Below are 16,530 nucleotides of genomic sequence, written 5' to 3' on the forward strand. Positions count from 1 at the left end.
TAGGGAGAGAGAGAGAGAGAGAGAGAGAGAGAGAGAGAGAGAGAGAGAGAGAGAGAGAGAGAGAGAGAGATAGTTTGGAGAGAGAGAGAGAGAGAGAGAGAGAGAGAGAGAGAGAGAGAGAGATAGTTAGAGAGAGAGAGAGAGAGAGAGAGAGTTTGGAGAGAGAGAGAGAGAGAGAGAGAGAGAGATAGTTTAGAGAGAGAGAGATTTAGAGAGAGAGAGAGAGAGAGAGAGATAGTTTGGAGAGTTTAGAGAGAGAGAGAGAGAGAGAGAGAGAGAGAGAGATAGTTTGGAGAGTTTAGAGAGAGAGAGAGAGAGAGATAGTTTGGAGAGTTTAGAGAGAGAGAGAGAGAGAGAGAGAGAGAGAGAGAGAGAGATAGTTTAGAGAGAGGAGAGTTTAGAGAGAGAGAGATAGAGAGAGAGAGTTTGGAGATGTAGGAGAGTGAGGAGAGAAGGAGGTGATAAGATGGAGCCAGCCAGGAAGAGGAGGATTTCCCCTGTGGGAACACTTTGATTTAATAACTCCTAATAAGCTAAATCTAACTCTATTTCAGACACATTAGGTTTGCTTATCAAGAACTGTATTTTTCACAGTTTCTTATTTTATTCAAAGGTGAGCTGTTTATTGTGCTCCAAGGAGTTGGGGTCCAATAACAACACCTCATCCATGCTGAGGCGTTACCGTGCCTTGCATGAGAATAAGGAGGAAACTGGAGCTTCACCCAGCCAAGGGAAGTCATTACAATATTACAAATGCACCATCACAATTTATCCCTGTTCACTTTGGTTTATTGTGCAAATAAAGACAGATAACAGACTCTGTGTTTATTCTCTTTTAACCAGCCACCAGAAAACCAGAGCTGGATGAAGCCCTCGTCTCCATGATAGTGAAGGACACACAGCCCTTCAGTATTGTGGATGATGTTGGATTCAGGGCATTTGTGTCCAAACTGGATCCTAATTATGTCCTCCCTACAGGGCAGGTATGTATGGGTGCATGCATGAAACAAATAAGTACTTTATTGTGTCTCACAGTTCAGCACTATATATTTTTTCCTTGAGGCTCTGAAGGCCATGGTGGAGGCCAAGTATGAGTCAGCTCAGGAGAAGGAGAAGGCTAAAGTGGAAAAGGTGGCTGCTGTTAGCTTTACTTCAGACATGTGGACATCCACAAAACCAAAAACGGTTGAGAAACTGTTATTTCTGAATAAAAATGAATAAAATGTCCCCTGTCCTGTACATCATTGTCCAAGTTACACAAGCATATTCAGTCTCCTCTTCCTAGTTACACAAGCAGACAGAAGGTTAAGAGTTCACCTCCCCATGCTTTGACACGACTCTTTGAAAAAAATCATATTATAGCATGTCGTCCAAATTATGAGAAGAAAGTCACTTTTTGGACGACATGCTATCGTATGATTTTTGGGTCTTTTTGTCCTCGTGTGCCTTTAATTTCTCAGTGTTCAGCCACGCATTCAAAGAGTTTACTCAATATCCAGCCAATCACCTTTATACCTCTATTCTAACCAGGAAAAGTAAATAGTCATAAATGGTTGTGATGGTTCTTCACACTCAGTGAGGTGTGTTCACACTATGATAAGAAACTGAATACTGAGAGGATGTTGGCTCCACGCCAAAGAGGAACCAGGATGTAGTCTTAAAAACCTGCAAATTCAGTAGAAAGATATAAATATTTCCTCATCGGGGTGTTTGAAAGGACGTCGTCCTGCCGGCAGTGTGTCTCACTTGGGACCAGAAGGAGCGATGAAGACTCTGGAGGTCGTCCTGATGCTGCTGTTTGCAGCTGCTTCTGTCGACGCGTACAAACCGGTCATCATCGTTCACGGACTTTTTGATGGACCTAAAGTGTTCAAAACGCTTTCTGGGTACATCAACAAGGTAAATTTACCCACTGCAGGACTAATAATGTCTTGTCTCGTCTTGTCTCGTCTCGTCTTGTCTTAGGTACCACATATGTTATGTTGTTAAAAAACTAACTTCTTTCAGGACTAATTTCACCACCCTGGAAGTCGTATTTATTGATAAATTCATTAATAAATTCTGTAATGTGCTATAAACTATGTTTTTTTATTTTTGAAAACTGTTTCTAAAGTGGACTTAAAGTCATAAAAGTGTCTTGTTTTTTGCTTTTTATTTACTCTGAATCTAAATATAGGAGTGATTATATTTCACTGTCAATTAACACGACTGGATTACGTGGAATTAACTAATCTTTTTTTAAATGTTTTTTAAATGAACTGAAACAATGTCCTCTCGTTAGCGACATCTATGGTAATGAGCTGTAACTGCAGCTGCAATCCGGTGGTTGACTTTAAATGAAACAACTTAAATCCACCGGAGTTTACGCAACAAGTGAATCAAACTAACTGCTAAGATTTAAGCATTTTAAGGCCCTTTTTATTCATATTTTTAAATTAAAACGAGTCATATTTGTCAGTGTTCCCTCTTAAAATACCTGCAAGTATGTCTTTCAGTTTCAAACACATTTTTATGGAAGTAAAACAAAATCAGGTGGTGATTTCTGTTCCTCTGTGAGGCTTTCAAGTCCTGGAGGTTTGTTTTCGAGGAAGGACACCTCTTTTTTTTAGGCAGTCCTAAAAAAAAGCTTATTTCTCACTTCCTTTTCTCAAAATGAAAACTCGTAAACTCATTGGTTACAACGCGGGTTTTAAGTCGCGAGAACACTGTTGCCGGGCAACAGCAGCAGCTGATGTAAGGCGGACCATCCACGGGGCGGCTCATTGTAAACTGTTTTGGATTTCCAGGTCCATCCGGGCACCGAGGTGACTGTGATCAATCTGTTCGACAACCTGGCGAGTCTGAAACCGATGTGGAAGCAGGTCCGCGGCTTCAGGAAGCTCTTCGACGCCGTCGTGCAGAAGGCTCCCGATGGCGTCCATCTTCTGTGCTTTTCACAAGGTCCTCCGTCCGCCGCTCTTTATGGTCACGAGCAGGAAACATCAGCAGCGGCAGAGGGAGTTAGCATCAGGAGCTCGTAGCATCAGGAGCTGTTAGCATCAGGAGCTCTTAGCATCAGGAGCTCTTAGCATCAGGAGCTGTTAGCATCAGGAGCTGTTAGCATCAGGAGCTGTTAGCATCAGGAGCTCGTAGCATCAGGAGCTGTTAGCATCAGGAGCTCGTAGCATCAGGAGCTGTTAGCATCAGGAGCTCTTAGCATCAGGAGCTGTTAGCATCAGGAGCTCTTAGCATCAGGAGCTGTTAGCATCAGGAGCTCTTAGCATCAGGAGCTGTTAGCATCAGGAGCTCTTAGCATCAGGAGCTGTTAGCATCAGGAGCTCTTAGCATCAGGAGCTGTTAGCTTGAGGAACTGTTAGCATCAGGAACTGTTAGCATCAGGAGCTGTTAGCTTCAGGAACTGTTAGCATCAGGAACTGTTAGCATCAGGAGCTGTTAGCTCCAGGCTAACTGTTAGCTCCAGGCTAACTGTTAGCATCAGGAGCTGTTAGCTCCAGGCTAACTGTTAGCTCCAGGCTAACTGTTAGCATCAGGAGCTGTTAGCTCCAGGCTAACTGTTAGCTCCAGGCTAACTGCAGTGTAAACGTGCCTGAACGAGGAGGTGTTGGTTTGATTCTGCGTCTCCTGTTTTTTCCAGGAGGTCTAATCTGTCGAGCGCTTCTCTCCACGACCCCGAATCACAACGTTGACACCTTCATCTCGCTGTCGTCGCCTCTGGCCGGACAGTTCGGAGGTCGGCGGAGCTTTCGAGTTCGCGTCTCCACCTTTTGACCTTTGACCTCCGGGAAAATGACGACCGCCGTCTTTCCTCTCCGCAGAGACGGAGTACTACCTGAGATGGCTTCCCCCGGCGAAGAAGGAGGTGTACCGCTTCTGCTACAAGTTCCTGGGACAGAAGATTTCCATCTGCAACTACTGGAACGGTGAGAAGATGAAATACATCCTGATGGTTGCAGCTCCTCATGCTGATAAGATCAATGATAATAGGCTCCTCCCCCACAGACCCTCACCAACGGTCCAGCTACCTGATGGCCAACGACTTCCTCACTCTGCTGGACGGCGATAAAGCTCACAGAGAGATGAAAGGTAGCGGAGTCGGAACAAAATCTGGAGGCATCAAAGTCAATAGAGAGTTAAAGTGCGTTTGTTTGATTTCACTCCGTCAGCGTGGAGACGAAACTTCCTGCTCATCAAGAAGTTGGTTCTGATTGGAGGACCGGACGACGGCGTCATCACGCCGTGGCAGTCCAGGTTTCACATCTTCTAACACCTCAACTGGTTTTTTCTGCTGTTTTCTCGTACGATAATAACAAAAATAAGAGTATTTAAAATATATATATTGTTATTATAACCCACATTTTTCTTTTCTTCAGGTATTATTATTTTAACTGAAATTATTGTTTGTTCACGAGCTTTTTTTTGAGGAGTTTCGTCATCTTGCCTGCAGGTGCAACCTCCTGCAGACAGAGGGCAGCAAACTCAAGGCCAAAACCTGCAGCTTTAATTACTGCGAATAAACAGTTGTTGTCTTATTTGTTTAGTCTGTTTTCCTCTTTTCTGCACAGCCTCTTCGGATTCTACGACAGCAACGAAACTGTCGTAGAAATGAGGAACCAGAAGGTAAAGAATTTAACGTGCAGCATTCACACCTGGTTTATCGAGCGTTCGTAGTCACGCATTAAAAATGCATTTAACAACATTGATGTGATGATATTAAAATATGTGTGCAGCACAAAAACCTTTGTAAGCCACGTTGCTGGTTCAGCTCCTGTTAGCAGCCAACACTAAAAACAGCATTAGATATATATATATATATATATATATAAACATACATTAATTAATTTATCCCACATAAAGCTGGTCTGTACCTAAATATTTTTATTTTTATGTTTTCGCTCACAACTAAAACTGATTCTATTATAATCATACAGAAACCCGAAAGTGCCACAATTCGTTTTATTAGTTAATTAATTTTCCTCATGATTAGTTTTCATCACAATTTACATTGAAAACCTTTTTTTTTTTTTTTTAACGCCTGTTTTGGTGTCAAAAACACGTTTTGAAAAAAAGCTGCGAATCGTTGCACTTTCCATAAATCCGATCTCGTATTTCTGTTTTCGCCAGTAAAAATCGTCATTTTGACTTCAGGACCTTTCTTTCATCGTTTCAGTGTTTTTAATCTTCTTCTTCTCCATTTTGAAAGTTCTACCGGGACGACACGTTCGGGCTGAAGACGCTGGACGCTCACGGCGACGTGTCGATGTGCGTTCACTCCGGCGTGAAGCACTGTCTTTGGCACTCCAACTTCACGGTGTTCAGAAGCTGCATAGAGACGTGGCTGACATGACGCAGGCGACGCTCCGCTGAAGGTCGGCGGCACGTTTGGTTCGTGATCCCCAGAGGACGACCCGCAGGCAGCTCTGACCTCTGACCTCTGACCCCGACAGACGGACGCGATGATGGTGCAGATTCCCACATTTGAAACAATAAAAGCTTGTTTTCTTTCAGCGATTGTCTGTCTTTGTTTTATTATTTTTGATGGATAAATATATCTCAGTGTGTCAAAATATTATGAAGTTATTTCAACTTTATGGCCATATTATTTCATAATTGTGATATTATTATCATCAATATTAATACAGTTTTTATGCAATTAGCCTATAATATAATATAACAGGTTATAAACGGCTTGAAAACAATTTAAAATGAACGTGGATTACTTTTTTTTCTCCAGAACTTTATTTAAAATAACAAAACAAAACAAGGCTATATATGGCCCATATAAATTCATATAATAAATTATTAATAAATAATATAAACATATTATGTAAGATATTAAGTTGATATTTAAATCATAAAACCAAATCAAGGTTCAGTCAGTGTTTGTTTTTTTAAGTCCTCCTGCTGCTCGAAACAGGTATGAGCGATGACGTCAGTAAGGTGACACCCACCTTCCCCTTCTTCTGCTCCGGTGGCGGTGCACCGCGGCTCCAGCTCAGTTCCCGGTGGACGTGTTTGTCTCCGGTGAGGAAACCTTTTAACTTCACACTTTGTTCGTGACTTCCGCCTCATTTCATGTGGTGACGATGAAGATGTCTCCCTCTTCTTCCTCACCTGACCGACTTTAACACTTTTTGATTGTTTGTTGTTTTTCCAGCCCGGAGGACGTCACACGTAAGTTCACACCGAGCTTCAGATTACTTCTGGGTTTGTTTGTTTTCTGTCAGAAAAGCGTCAGTTGTGTGTTTGTGAAGCGTCGAACTGTCCGAACCGAACCGAACCGAACCGGCCTGACGGGAACCGGGAAGCTCTCACCGCTGCTTTCACTCTCAATCAATGCACCTTCAAATAGAAGCAGACAGACGACAGTTCAAGTGTTTTCCACTGAATGAGGAAGTTTCCTTCTTGGAAACTGTGAGGTTGGAGACCGGCTGCCTCGCGTGCGCCAAAATGTTGAATTTTTAAATGCGTTAAAAACGGCGGAATGATTTTGTTTTTTGTTTTTTGTGCACACGGAGCGGCTGAAGGGTTGGAGAGAAAAAAAGTTTCATTCATAGACAGTGAGTTCACTGTCAGCGTGGCTGAAGGTCGACGTGTCCCGCCCCGTGGGCAGAGAGCTCCGAGCTCCGGGAGCACCTGAACGCGTCAAAGTTGGTTCTTTTATTTAAAAAGAACTTTTTCAGCGTCCAGCATCAACTGGTACTCCTGTTAACAACAACAACAACAAAAAAGTTTTTGTTTTGTTGGACTGTCAAATATTTCACCGTAAATTCACACTTCACTCACTTTAACTGTAAAATCACAGATGTGTAACTTCAGCCAGTTTTTATTTTCTACTTTAGGCATTTATTTAATGAGACTCTTCAGATTTCCCCCCCTATTGTTTCGGTGCAAAAAGCCGATAAAAAGCTTTATATTTCATCCTCCGTATATATCCGAGAGTGTGTTAACAGTGCAGTGAAATGATTAAATCTACTGTTTTACTTTTGGATGACTTTTGGGGCTTCTCAACTTTTAATAGCAAGAGAGCCAAATATGGAAATCACTACAGGCATCAATTCAATTAACTCTGACACTCAGAGTATTAATGCTACCAGAAGTAATCAAGTCTGCACACGTCCCTCTTCTTTCCCGAGAGCGTTCAGTTCATACAAAAAGAAAACGTTACGATTAGAGCGGCACGATTATAGATAAAACGAGAATCCAGATTTGATTTTTTTTTGCTCAGAATTGAGATCAGGATTCTCTCACGGTAGAAAAACAACCAAAAATATGATGGAGCCTGGTATAGGATGTAAGATATTCTGGTAAAATACCACTAATCATATAAATATTAAGAGCAATCAAGGAAACCTTGTAAGATTTCAGATTAATCGTACCAATAAGATGCTTCTCCTGATTCTGATAATGATTCATCATCATTGATTAACCTGTCAGAGAAGATTACAGGAAGGAAACGCTCCGTTTTAAACTTCATCAATCTCTGAACCAAATAGCAATCGGGTTCAGTCTCTTGGCTTCGAGAGAGACGGGGTTTCCCCTCCCGGTCCCCACGCTCTCCTGTTGCCAAGGTTACCCACAGAGATTGTCGAAGGACCAACATGGACGCTACGACTTGCGTGACTCCGTGTAAATCTATAAGGTTCAGATAGTCCGAGATTTATAACTCAGTTTGAATGATAATATCACTCAACACGCCAGGCAGGATATTTCTAAAGGGCCCTATCCTGCCCGCGGGCCACCGCTTGAACCCTTGTGGGTTCCTGATCCCGTGTTTGGAGCCTCTGCTGTAAATTCTGCTTCATTTCACAGAGATCTTCCCCCCCATCAGTCGGAGGGTCGAGTCATCCCTCCGGCCACGATGTCCTCCAGAGGTAAGAAGGACCTGTGCCGGACGTGCGGCGGAGGTCTCCAGGGAAACCAACGGCGATGGCTGTTTGGTGGCCAGAATAAGAAGAGCGGTCCGCCTTCGACTCCGACCGAGTCCCTGAGAGGAGGAAGTCTGTCCGAGTCCCTGCAGAGCAGCCTGTGGGGTGAGTCCGGTTCCCCAAGAGATGCGGCGCATGCCGACTTCCTGCTGAAGAGGCTGAAAAAGAACCTTTTTTTTTGTGTCTCTTCACAGGCAGCACGTTGTCTCTGGGTTCCTCGGTGTCTCTCTCACAGTCCCAACTGTCCCTGAGCTCCTCGTCCAAAGGCGTGGACCTGCTCTCGGTGTTGACCCACATCCTGGGGCGGTCCGTACCGCGGGGCGGCGGGCGGGAGGAGTTCGTGTGCAGCAAATGCGTGAGCGTCCTCGAGCGAGTGTTCAAGTTCGACTCGGTGATAGCCAGGGTGAAGCTGCTGTCGTCCGAGCGGCTTCAGAAGCTGACGCAGGAGCGAGATAAGATCCGCCAGCGGGTTCGCCAGAACTACCGGCAGAGACACCCGGCGGACTTCGGGAGCCGAGGCAGCACCAGCGAGGAGGACGGCGACGCGGAGAAGGAGGGCTACAGGGAGATGCTCAAAGAGAACATGGCGCTCTCGGAGTACGAGTGCTGGTCGGAGAAGTGGGACGGGTGTCGGCACTTCATACGAACCGGCCGACGGTGCAGGAAAGGAAACGGCTGCGAAGGCTGCGACTTCTTACGGGTGTCCGACTCCGATTACGAGTCCGTTTGCGGGGTTCCTCGGCACTTGCCTTTCCAACCGTTCTCCCCGTTGCCGCTGTCCCGGGACAAATCCCGAAGCATGCCGCTCCACTGGCAGAGGGTGGCGTCCGTCAGCTCCAGCCCGGCTTCGCTGGCGGGCTCCAGTCTGTCCTTGCGAGCGTCCGTTCAGTCTCTGGACTCGCTCGACGGAAACGACCCGTTTGACTCGCCGGCCGATCGGTCCGTCAACTTTGTGCTGAAGGAACTGAGAGGCATCGAAGGGAAGCCGGTCAGTTCGCCGTCGGGGAGTCGGCTCCCGGTTCTGGGCAGGAAGGACGGGAGGTACGCCGGAAAAGTCGGAGGGATGGCGTCGCCCACGGCGACCGTGGTGCTGAACTTTGAGGACGCCGAGAACGGAGACGGCGGAGAGGATGGAGATGTCCTCACGGAGCTGAGGGACGAGTTCATGCCGCTTCATCAGCAGGTGAAGCTTGTCTCATTATACCGGCCGGTCGGCGACAGGTCTGTGATGGAGGCTGTGAATGTTGACGTGAGCGGTGATCCGTCGAGGTCCAGGCCCGTCCAGCAGTCCGACGAGAACCCAACGCCTCCTTTCACTTCTGTTTTCACTTCAAAATGTTCAACATGAAATCATTTGTGTTTTCAGAGCGCCACCGGCCGAGTTCAGCTCGCTATGAAGCAGCTGCGAGTCCAACTGGACCAAGCCGGGTCGCGCATCAGGACCCTGGAGGCCGAGCTGAAACGTGGGAGGAGCAAACCGGCTGAAGTCAACGGATCCGAAGACTGGAGCTCTGTAAGCTTTCAGTTCGTCTTTAGTCTCTCTGGACGTCTCGTTCAGCGTTCGGGACGGATGAGGGATATTAACTGGAATGATTGCAGTCAGCGTCGTGTTTTAGGTTTGTTTGCTTCAGTCCAAAGTTCAGAGTCGTGCTGCTCGACGGCCTTTTAGTGTCGAGTTCAGGTGTGCGCTTTGACAGCAGCAGGGCGAACCGGTCGTGGGCCGGGCGGTATGTGTCCATATAATCATAAAATAATCATAAAGTAAATAAAAGAGGATAGTGAGCTGTGACGTTGATGCACAGTTGTTTGTTTTTGACGAGCTGTCATAAGAGGTAAAACAGGTTTATGACACAGAAGCTCCTCAGTCACATGACCAAACATAAACCGTGTTGACCGAGCAAAGTATAGTTCTGTGAAGGGAAGGGAGGGTCCACATGTTCTCATTTACAGGTGCACACACACACACACACACACACACACACACACACACACACACACACACACACACACACACACACACAGGAATCCTCCCCGGCCGGTGGAGTTCGCCACGGGCTCAGATCTCTCAGCTGATCTGTCAGAACGAGCGCTGCTGCTGCGTTGACGTGAAGTTCAGAGACGAACATGCGTGAGAATGAAAGATAACGTGTGCGAGAAGCAGCAGGTTCAAACCTGAGATAACTGATTAGTTTCTTTTGAAAAATGCTTGTCAAGTTGCCACGTCATTTAAAAAAACCCAGATATACTGGGTTAAACGCTAGAGGGCTTTTAATTTGAAAATGAGGGCTTTTATTTTGAAATGGATGCAGGTGGTCACGGCATTCGGTCGACCGATGATGTAACCACAACCTGCTTATAAAAGAGGACGTAGCTTTCTGGTCTGAAAAGCGAGGCCGGCTGTAATACCACCGGAGGCCACTAGGGGTGTTAGTAGATAAACTCCTGATCGGTGTTTCCTTCTGGAAATAATTCCAGCGTTTATTAGAAATTAGGACTCAAATGAAGCTACATTTGGGGGCGGGGCTGTTTGATTGACATGCCTGGGATGGGCGGGGCCTCGAGTTCCCAGTCAGATTCACTGCTCGCTCCTCCCCCCAGTTTGTCCAAATATGGTCACTTCTGGCTCCAAAAAAAAAACAAGATGGCGACGGTCAAAATGCAGTCCAGCCAGTAAATGTGCACAAACTTTTTGAAATTCATTGCTTTTTTTTATTTTTTTTTAATTTTATAGTATCACCAGTTCAGACTATTTGCTGGACAAAACCAAACTTGCTGTTTTGATGCATTTCTCACTGTTTTCTGAACATGATCTGCAGATAAAGGAACAATGTAAATAATATTTGCAGCTCTGAAAACCAGCTGCTCTATAATTGGGGGTGAATGTGCAGTTTGATGCTCCGACTACGTAATAAAATCCATTTCTTTTCCTTCTCCTCTCCAGCTGGACGGGGAGGAGGCCGGCGGCTCGCTGCTACAGACACTCGGCCGCTCGCTGCACAGCCGGGAGCGCCTGATCCAGGTGGGTGGGGTCGTGTGAGGTCATGTGGGGTCGTGTGAGGTCATGTGAGGTCGTGTGGGGTCGTGTAAGATCGTGTGAGGTCGTGTGGGGTCGTGTGAGGTCGTGTGGGGTCGTGTGAGGTCGTGTGGGGTCGTGTAAGATCGTGTGGGGTCGTGTGAGGTCGTGTGAGGTCGTATGAGGTCGTGTGAGATCGTGTGAGATCGTGTGAGGTCGTGTGAGGTGTGTATGAGGTCGTGTGAGGTCGTGTGAGTTGTGGGGTCGTGTGAGGTCGTGTGGGGTCGTGTGAGGTCGTGTGGGGTCGTGTGAGGTCGTGTGAGGTCGTGTGAGGTCGTGTGGGGTCGTGTGAGGTCGTGTGAGGTCGTGTGGGGTCGTGTGAGGTCGTGTGAGGTCGTGTGAGGTCGTGTGGGGTCGTGTGAGGTCGTGTGGGGTCGTGTGAGGTCGTGTGGTCGTGTGAGGTCGTGTGAGGTCGTGTGGGGTCGTGTGAGGTCGTGTGAGGTCGTGTGGGGTCGTGTGGGCTCGTATGAGGTCGAGGATCTTCTGCTGCCGACGCTCGAAGCTCACTGGAATGTGGTTTGTCTTTGAAGTCGCCCTTACAGCAACGCCGGCGCACGTTCAACACGTCAGCTTTTGATGCGAGATCGTTCCAGCTGCTCGTTCTGTTGATGATTGACAGCAGGAATCACTTCATAAGAACAAACTGTCAGAAAACACTTTCCCTCCTGGAACAAATGTTTTTCCACGATGATCAATAAGTGACAGCTCTTGCAGTTTTAACACGCATGCACAATTATTAACTTGTTAGCTTAGCTTAGCACGAAGGTTGGAAACTAGGCTCTGTCCACCATGAGTTGTTAAATTAGTGAGAAAATCTTTCAGTTTTTATGCTAATCTAAGCTAACAAGTTACTAGCTATAGCTTCACACTTTGAAGTAATATTGACAGCATATTGATGTTCTCTGCTAACTTTAACCAAGACAGGAAATAGATATCTAACTTAATTTTAAACTGTGCAAAACTCAATTTAATGCAATTAAATTTAAACACGCATAAAGCTTAAAAAAAAGCTTAAAGGTTAATTTACAGACGTCCAGATGGGATGAAGTGTGCAGACAGATGTTTCCTGTGTTGCAGGAGTGCGCGGTTCTGATCCGACAGCTGTGTGTGGACGGGGGAGTCGGGACGGAGCCGGCCGAGACGCTGACCCGCAACATGAAGCAGATTCTCTCTGACAACAAGGTGACTGCTGGTCTCGGGGGCATCGTAGGGGGGGGCATCATAGTGGGTGGGGGGGGGCATCATAGTGGGGGAGGAGCATCATAGTGGGGGAGGAGCAAATGGGACTGAGCTCCAAAAGCCTGAAATAAAAAGTTTTTTTTATTTGTTTCGTGAAATGTGTTTTGACCTTCAGGGCCACCGTAGCGTCACGTCTTTCCCCAAAAGAGACGGAAACTAGGGTACAAAAAAAATAAAGAGGCAAACGGGAAGTGCTGACTAATGTGTATTAACAGAAAGGTGAGCGGAGGCTGAGGCTCGTCATGAATGGATTCATGCTGTCGGCCGGATCAACTTTAAATAGATGTTAAAGATGTGGATCTGAAACAGGCTGTGTTTGTTCTGCTTGTTCTGTTTGTTCTGCTTGTTCTGTTTGTTCTGCTTGTTCTGTTTGTTCTGCTTGTTCTGTTTGTTCTGCTTGTTCTGTTTGTTCTGCTTGTTCTGTTTGTTCTGCTTGTTCTGTTTGTTCTGTTTGTTCTGCTTGTTCTGCTTGTTCTGCTTGTTCTGTTTGTTCTGCTTGTTCTGCTTGTTCTGCTTGTTCTGTTTGTTCTGCTTGTTCTGTTTGTTCTGTTTGTTCTGCTTGTTCTGTTTGTTCTGCTTGTGATGACGCGTATCATCCGCTCAATGAAGCGCGCTCAGTTCTGCTGATGTCAGCAGACGGGCTGGAGGTCATGTGACCGGCACAGTAGGAAGTTTGTCCAGCAGTGTGTAGGTGATTTCTTCCGGCTCTGTGGAAACACGCTGTGTTTTGTGACCCCCCCCCCCCTCCTGCAGGCTGCTCTGGAGTCTCTGAGGGCCGAAGCGAAGGAGAAGGAGAAGAGCCTGGAGGCGGAGGTGGAGGCCCTGAGGGAGGCGGGGCGGGACCAGGAGAGGGACCAGGACACCCTGCGCGCCGTGTTGCGCTGCAACCAGGACGTCATCAACGTAAGAGCTCCGTAAACACGTCCAGTCAGAGTCGGTCTCCGCCGCTACGCGTGCTTGACGTGAACTCGTTGCTGCAGGATCTGCGAGCGTCTCTGGGGGAGGAGCGGCGGCGGCTGAGGGAGGTGGAGGCGGAGCAAGAGCTGTGGAGGCGGAGGGACGCCGCCCTCGCCGCCGTCCTGCAGGAGAGGCAGGAGGTGATCCGCCTGTTCGAGGAGCAGCTGGAGAGCCGCGGCCGGGAGGAGGAGGTAAAACAGGAAACACAAAGTTAATAGGAGCGCTCGGAAAGAAGCTTCGACCTGAGTTTACTGATGTTTTCAGGATTTCCAGGAGTTTTTTTTATGATTGTTGTGATGGAAAATGTTTGGGTTTGTTTTTGCGGCAGCGTTTTGCAAAAACAATTATTTGGGGAGTTTTAAGTGAAGTTTTAAAATATTTGAATTAGAAAAAAATGCGCTGCACATCACACAAATATTTTAGTTGTAATGTTTTCTTTTATGTAGTTATTTAACTTTTAGAATCGTATTGGGCTAAAATACAATAATTAAAACTGTAAAAAGTGAACAGACCTTCTGACTGGACTATAGAAACAAGGACGACATCAGCCTTTCAAAATAAGAGCTTTAGATGCTGTTTAATTCATGTTCATTCAACACATAGACCTGCTGGATGAAACAAACAAAGAGACGTCTCTGACAACTGGACGTGTGGAGAAAACTCATTTAACATCCAGTAATATGGAATCACTTCCTCTGATCACAAACATTTAATCATCATTTTAATGTGAAGAACACATTTCCCACAAACCCCGTCACTTCCTGTTTGTCCTGGAGGTTCCAGTGAAGTTTTATTTTATGATGAAAACAGGAGCAGACTTTCTGATTGGAGTTATTGTTGGTAATAAAGAGAGTTTTGTTTGAAATGATTTACTTTGTGGTTAAAACTTTCAGCTCAGATTCAAATTACTATTTTTGCAGAAAAGTTTCCTGCAAATTTTGTGAAATATGTGCAAATTTTTTTTTATTGACAAAACATTAAAAAAAAAACTAACAAAAAAACGTGCAGTTTTTCACAAACTTGGAGAAAACAGGCTGTATTTCTCATGAATGTGTCTCTCCTCCCACTTCAAAATAAAGCAGCAGAGTTTTCCTTTCAACGTGTCATTATTCCTGCAGGCTCTCTCAAGCTCTCTGATTGGTCAGAAGTCGGCAGGGGGCGGGGCCGAGCTGGCAGCCCTGTTGAAGGATCGGGAAGAGAACGGCGCCACCTTGTGGCAGGAGGTCACCAAGCTGACCGCAGCGCTGCAGGAGTACCAGGACGTGGTTCAGGTGAAGAGACGAGTTCACGTTCAAATTAAACAAGACGGGATAAGAAATGATCCAGAAGCTGAACACTTCTCTTGAATAGAGATAAAACTATCAAATAATGCAACTGCAGAGAGAGTCAGCTCTTTTAATAATTTTTAACTGTTTCAGTCATTTTGTTGGTGCAAAAATATTGAAAGGACCCAGAAACATTCTCAGGTTCAGCTTTTGAGCTCAATCTGTCAAACTTTATCTGAAGAGCTGGTTTAGTTCAGATTTGAAATAATTTAGGACCAAATAAAAATTGTGCAGAATTATTATTATTCATAATAATAAGGCACACAGTAAAGGAAAAATGGCATAGAATTGATAAAGGAACCAATAGAATAATGACAATAATTACAATAATTTTGAAGTAAATAATATTAAAGATGATCAAATAGATCAAATAAAATAAGATGAAAAAAAAGGCAAATAACAGGGAATCGAACAATTTAGGATTAAAACTCCATAAAACTATTTAAATGAAATAAAAAATAGTGACCAAAATGTTCTTTGAAAGGCCAAACGGGGCAGTTTTAAGTTAAAGATGTGATGTTAAATGTCAGGATTTTCTGCTTTTTTAAAAATTGTATATGATTTTAAACTTAATATATTTTGAGTTTGGACTTTTAGTTAAAAAAAAAAGAAGAAATTTGGAGATGTGTTATTGAACTCTCAGCCTCTAGTTTGAAATGTCGGCCTCTTGCCGTTCCTTCTGCCGTCTCACCAGAATCAGCAGGAGAGTCACAGCCAGACGGTTTCCTCTCTCACAACTCAACTCCAAGACGTTCAGCGGGAGCTGAGGGAGAAGGAGAAGGAAAAGAAGGAGGCCGAGCGAACTGGGCAGAAGAGCCGAGAGGACCGAGAGAGGGAGGAGAGGAGGCTGAGGGACAGCTTGGACAGGAGGGACCAACTCATCGAGGTAAAGGACGCTCCTCTTCTCAGCTGCATCTGAAGAATCACCAGGATTCGGATCATTAGACCCACCGAGGACAAACGGCTGTAGCTCAGTTGGTAGAGTGGGTTGTACTAATCAGAAGGTTGGTGGTTCAATCCCAGCTCCTCCCGTCCACATGTCTAAGTGTCCTTGAGCAAGACATTGAACCCTAAGTTGCTCCCGATGGTGAACCATCGGTGTTGTAAGTCGCTTTGGACGAAAGCGTCAGCTAAATGAAGTGTAATGAACGTAAATCCTCCTGTTGAACTTAACCGACGTGGAAAATTGAAAACATCACATCACGATACTTCTTTGTTTTTGTTCGAAGCTTCTGTCGTGTCCAGAGATGAACCGATACAACTCCAATACCTCAAACTCGGTTTAAAACCGTTTCCTCAACTGATATTTGGCCACGTTAACTAATCTGAGGTATTTCTTGTGTTGGGCTGAGAAAGTATAAAGAGCATAAAGCAAAAACGCAGCTACTTCAAAGAAATCTAAAATTAAAGATATATTTTGCTTTGTTGACACTTTTGTTTTGCTTCCCTGAATATAAACGTGTTATTTCATAGTTCAGATATCTTTGAAAGAGGAAAACCGAACGACAACTTTTTTTTACTGAAACCTGCGCTGTTTTTCATCAACTCAGCAGATCCTGTTGGACGCGGAGGAGCGGGACGTCCTGCTGAGAGAGCTGCAGCAGAACCTGCAGAACAAACGGGAGCCGGTGACGGCCGTCAAACACACACTGTGATGGAGGAGGAGGAGATGGAGGAGATGGAAGAGGAGGGACACTTTGCACTTTCTGCACCACCTTCCTGCCCCTTCAGTGTATTCATGCTGGTGTTAAATTTATATTTGAGGTTTTTGCAGCGTTGGCTGAAGGAAAGTTGAGTTGTTTTTGTTTTTTTTCCAGTTTAACTCTGGAGTGAATCGGGAACTTCAGCCTCAGAGGGTCTTGATTGGATGTTTCATATTTGATTCGGTAACATTTCGGCTGTGATTTCATTTCATGCAGGTGGGGGCGGGGCGGGGGCATTATTGAATGGTCTTCTGGGACCGCAGCGGGTACGATATTTCTTTAAATCCTGAATTTTTCTGATTATAATC

The 16,530-nt window shown here is 45.5% G+C and overlaps 2 protein-coding genes across 2 annotated transcripts; both read left to right on the forward strand.

The window, feature by feature from the left end:
* Positions 1-1,664: 1,664 nt before the first annotated feature.
* LOC138630615 (lysosomal thioesterase PPT2-like) lies at positions 1,665-5,504 on the forward strand. The gene is made up of 8 exons (XM_069715079.1): positions 1,665-1,899; positions 2,787-2,940; positions 3,635-3,730; positions 3,816-3,920; positions 4,000-4,083; positions 4,164-4,248; positions 4,563-4,617; positions 5,201-5,504. Exons 1-8 carry the CDS (start codon positions 1,765-1,767, stop codon positions 5,342-5,344), a joined length of 858 nt encoding a protein of 285 aa, XP_069571180.1. The 5' UTR covers positions 1,665-1,764; the 3' UTR covers positions 5,345-5,504.
* A 482-nt stretch (positions 5,505-5,986) lies between these two features.
* LOC138630604 (golgin subfamily A member 3) lies at positions 5,987-16,408 on the forward strand. The gene is made up of 12 exons (XM_069715063.1): positions 5,987-6,021; positions 6,155-6,171; positions 7,810-8,030; positions 8,120-9,108; positions 9,292-9,438; positions 10,867-10,944; positions 12,076-12,180; positions 12,991-13,140; positions 13,218-13,385; positions 14,313-14,465; positions 15,214-15,405; positions 16,070-16,408. The coding sequence occupies exons 3-12, from the start codon at positions 7,859-7,861 to the stop codon at positions 16,172-16,174; spliced, it is 2,259 nt and encodes a 752-aa protein (XP_069571164.1). The 5' UTR covers positions 5,987-6,021; positions 6,155-6,171; positions 7,810-7,858; the 3' UTR covers positions 16,175-16,408.
* Positions 16,409-16,530: the final 122 nt, after the last annotated feature.

Source organism: Brachyistius frenatus, unplaced genomic scaffold (assembly GCF_029030835.1).
Source record: "Brachyistius frenatus isolate BFR_SWC_R1_liver_20210118 unplaced genomic scaffold, ASM2903083v1 Contig_137, whole genome shotgun sequence".
In the NCBI taxonomy this organism is placed as follows: Eukaryota; Metazoa; Chordata; class Actinopteri; family Embiotocidae; genus Brachyistius; species Brachyistius frenatus.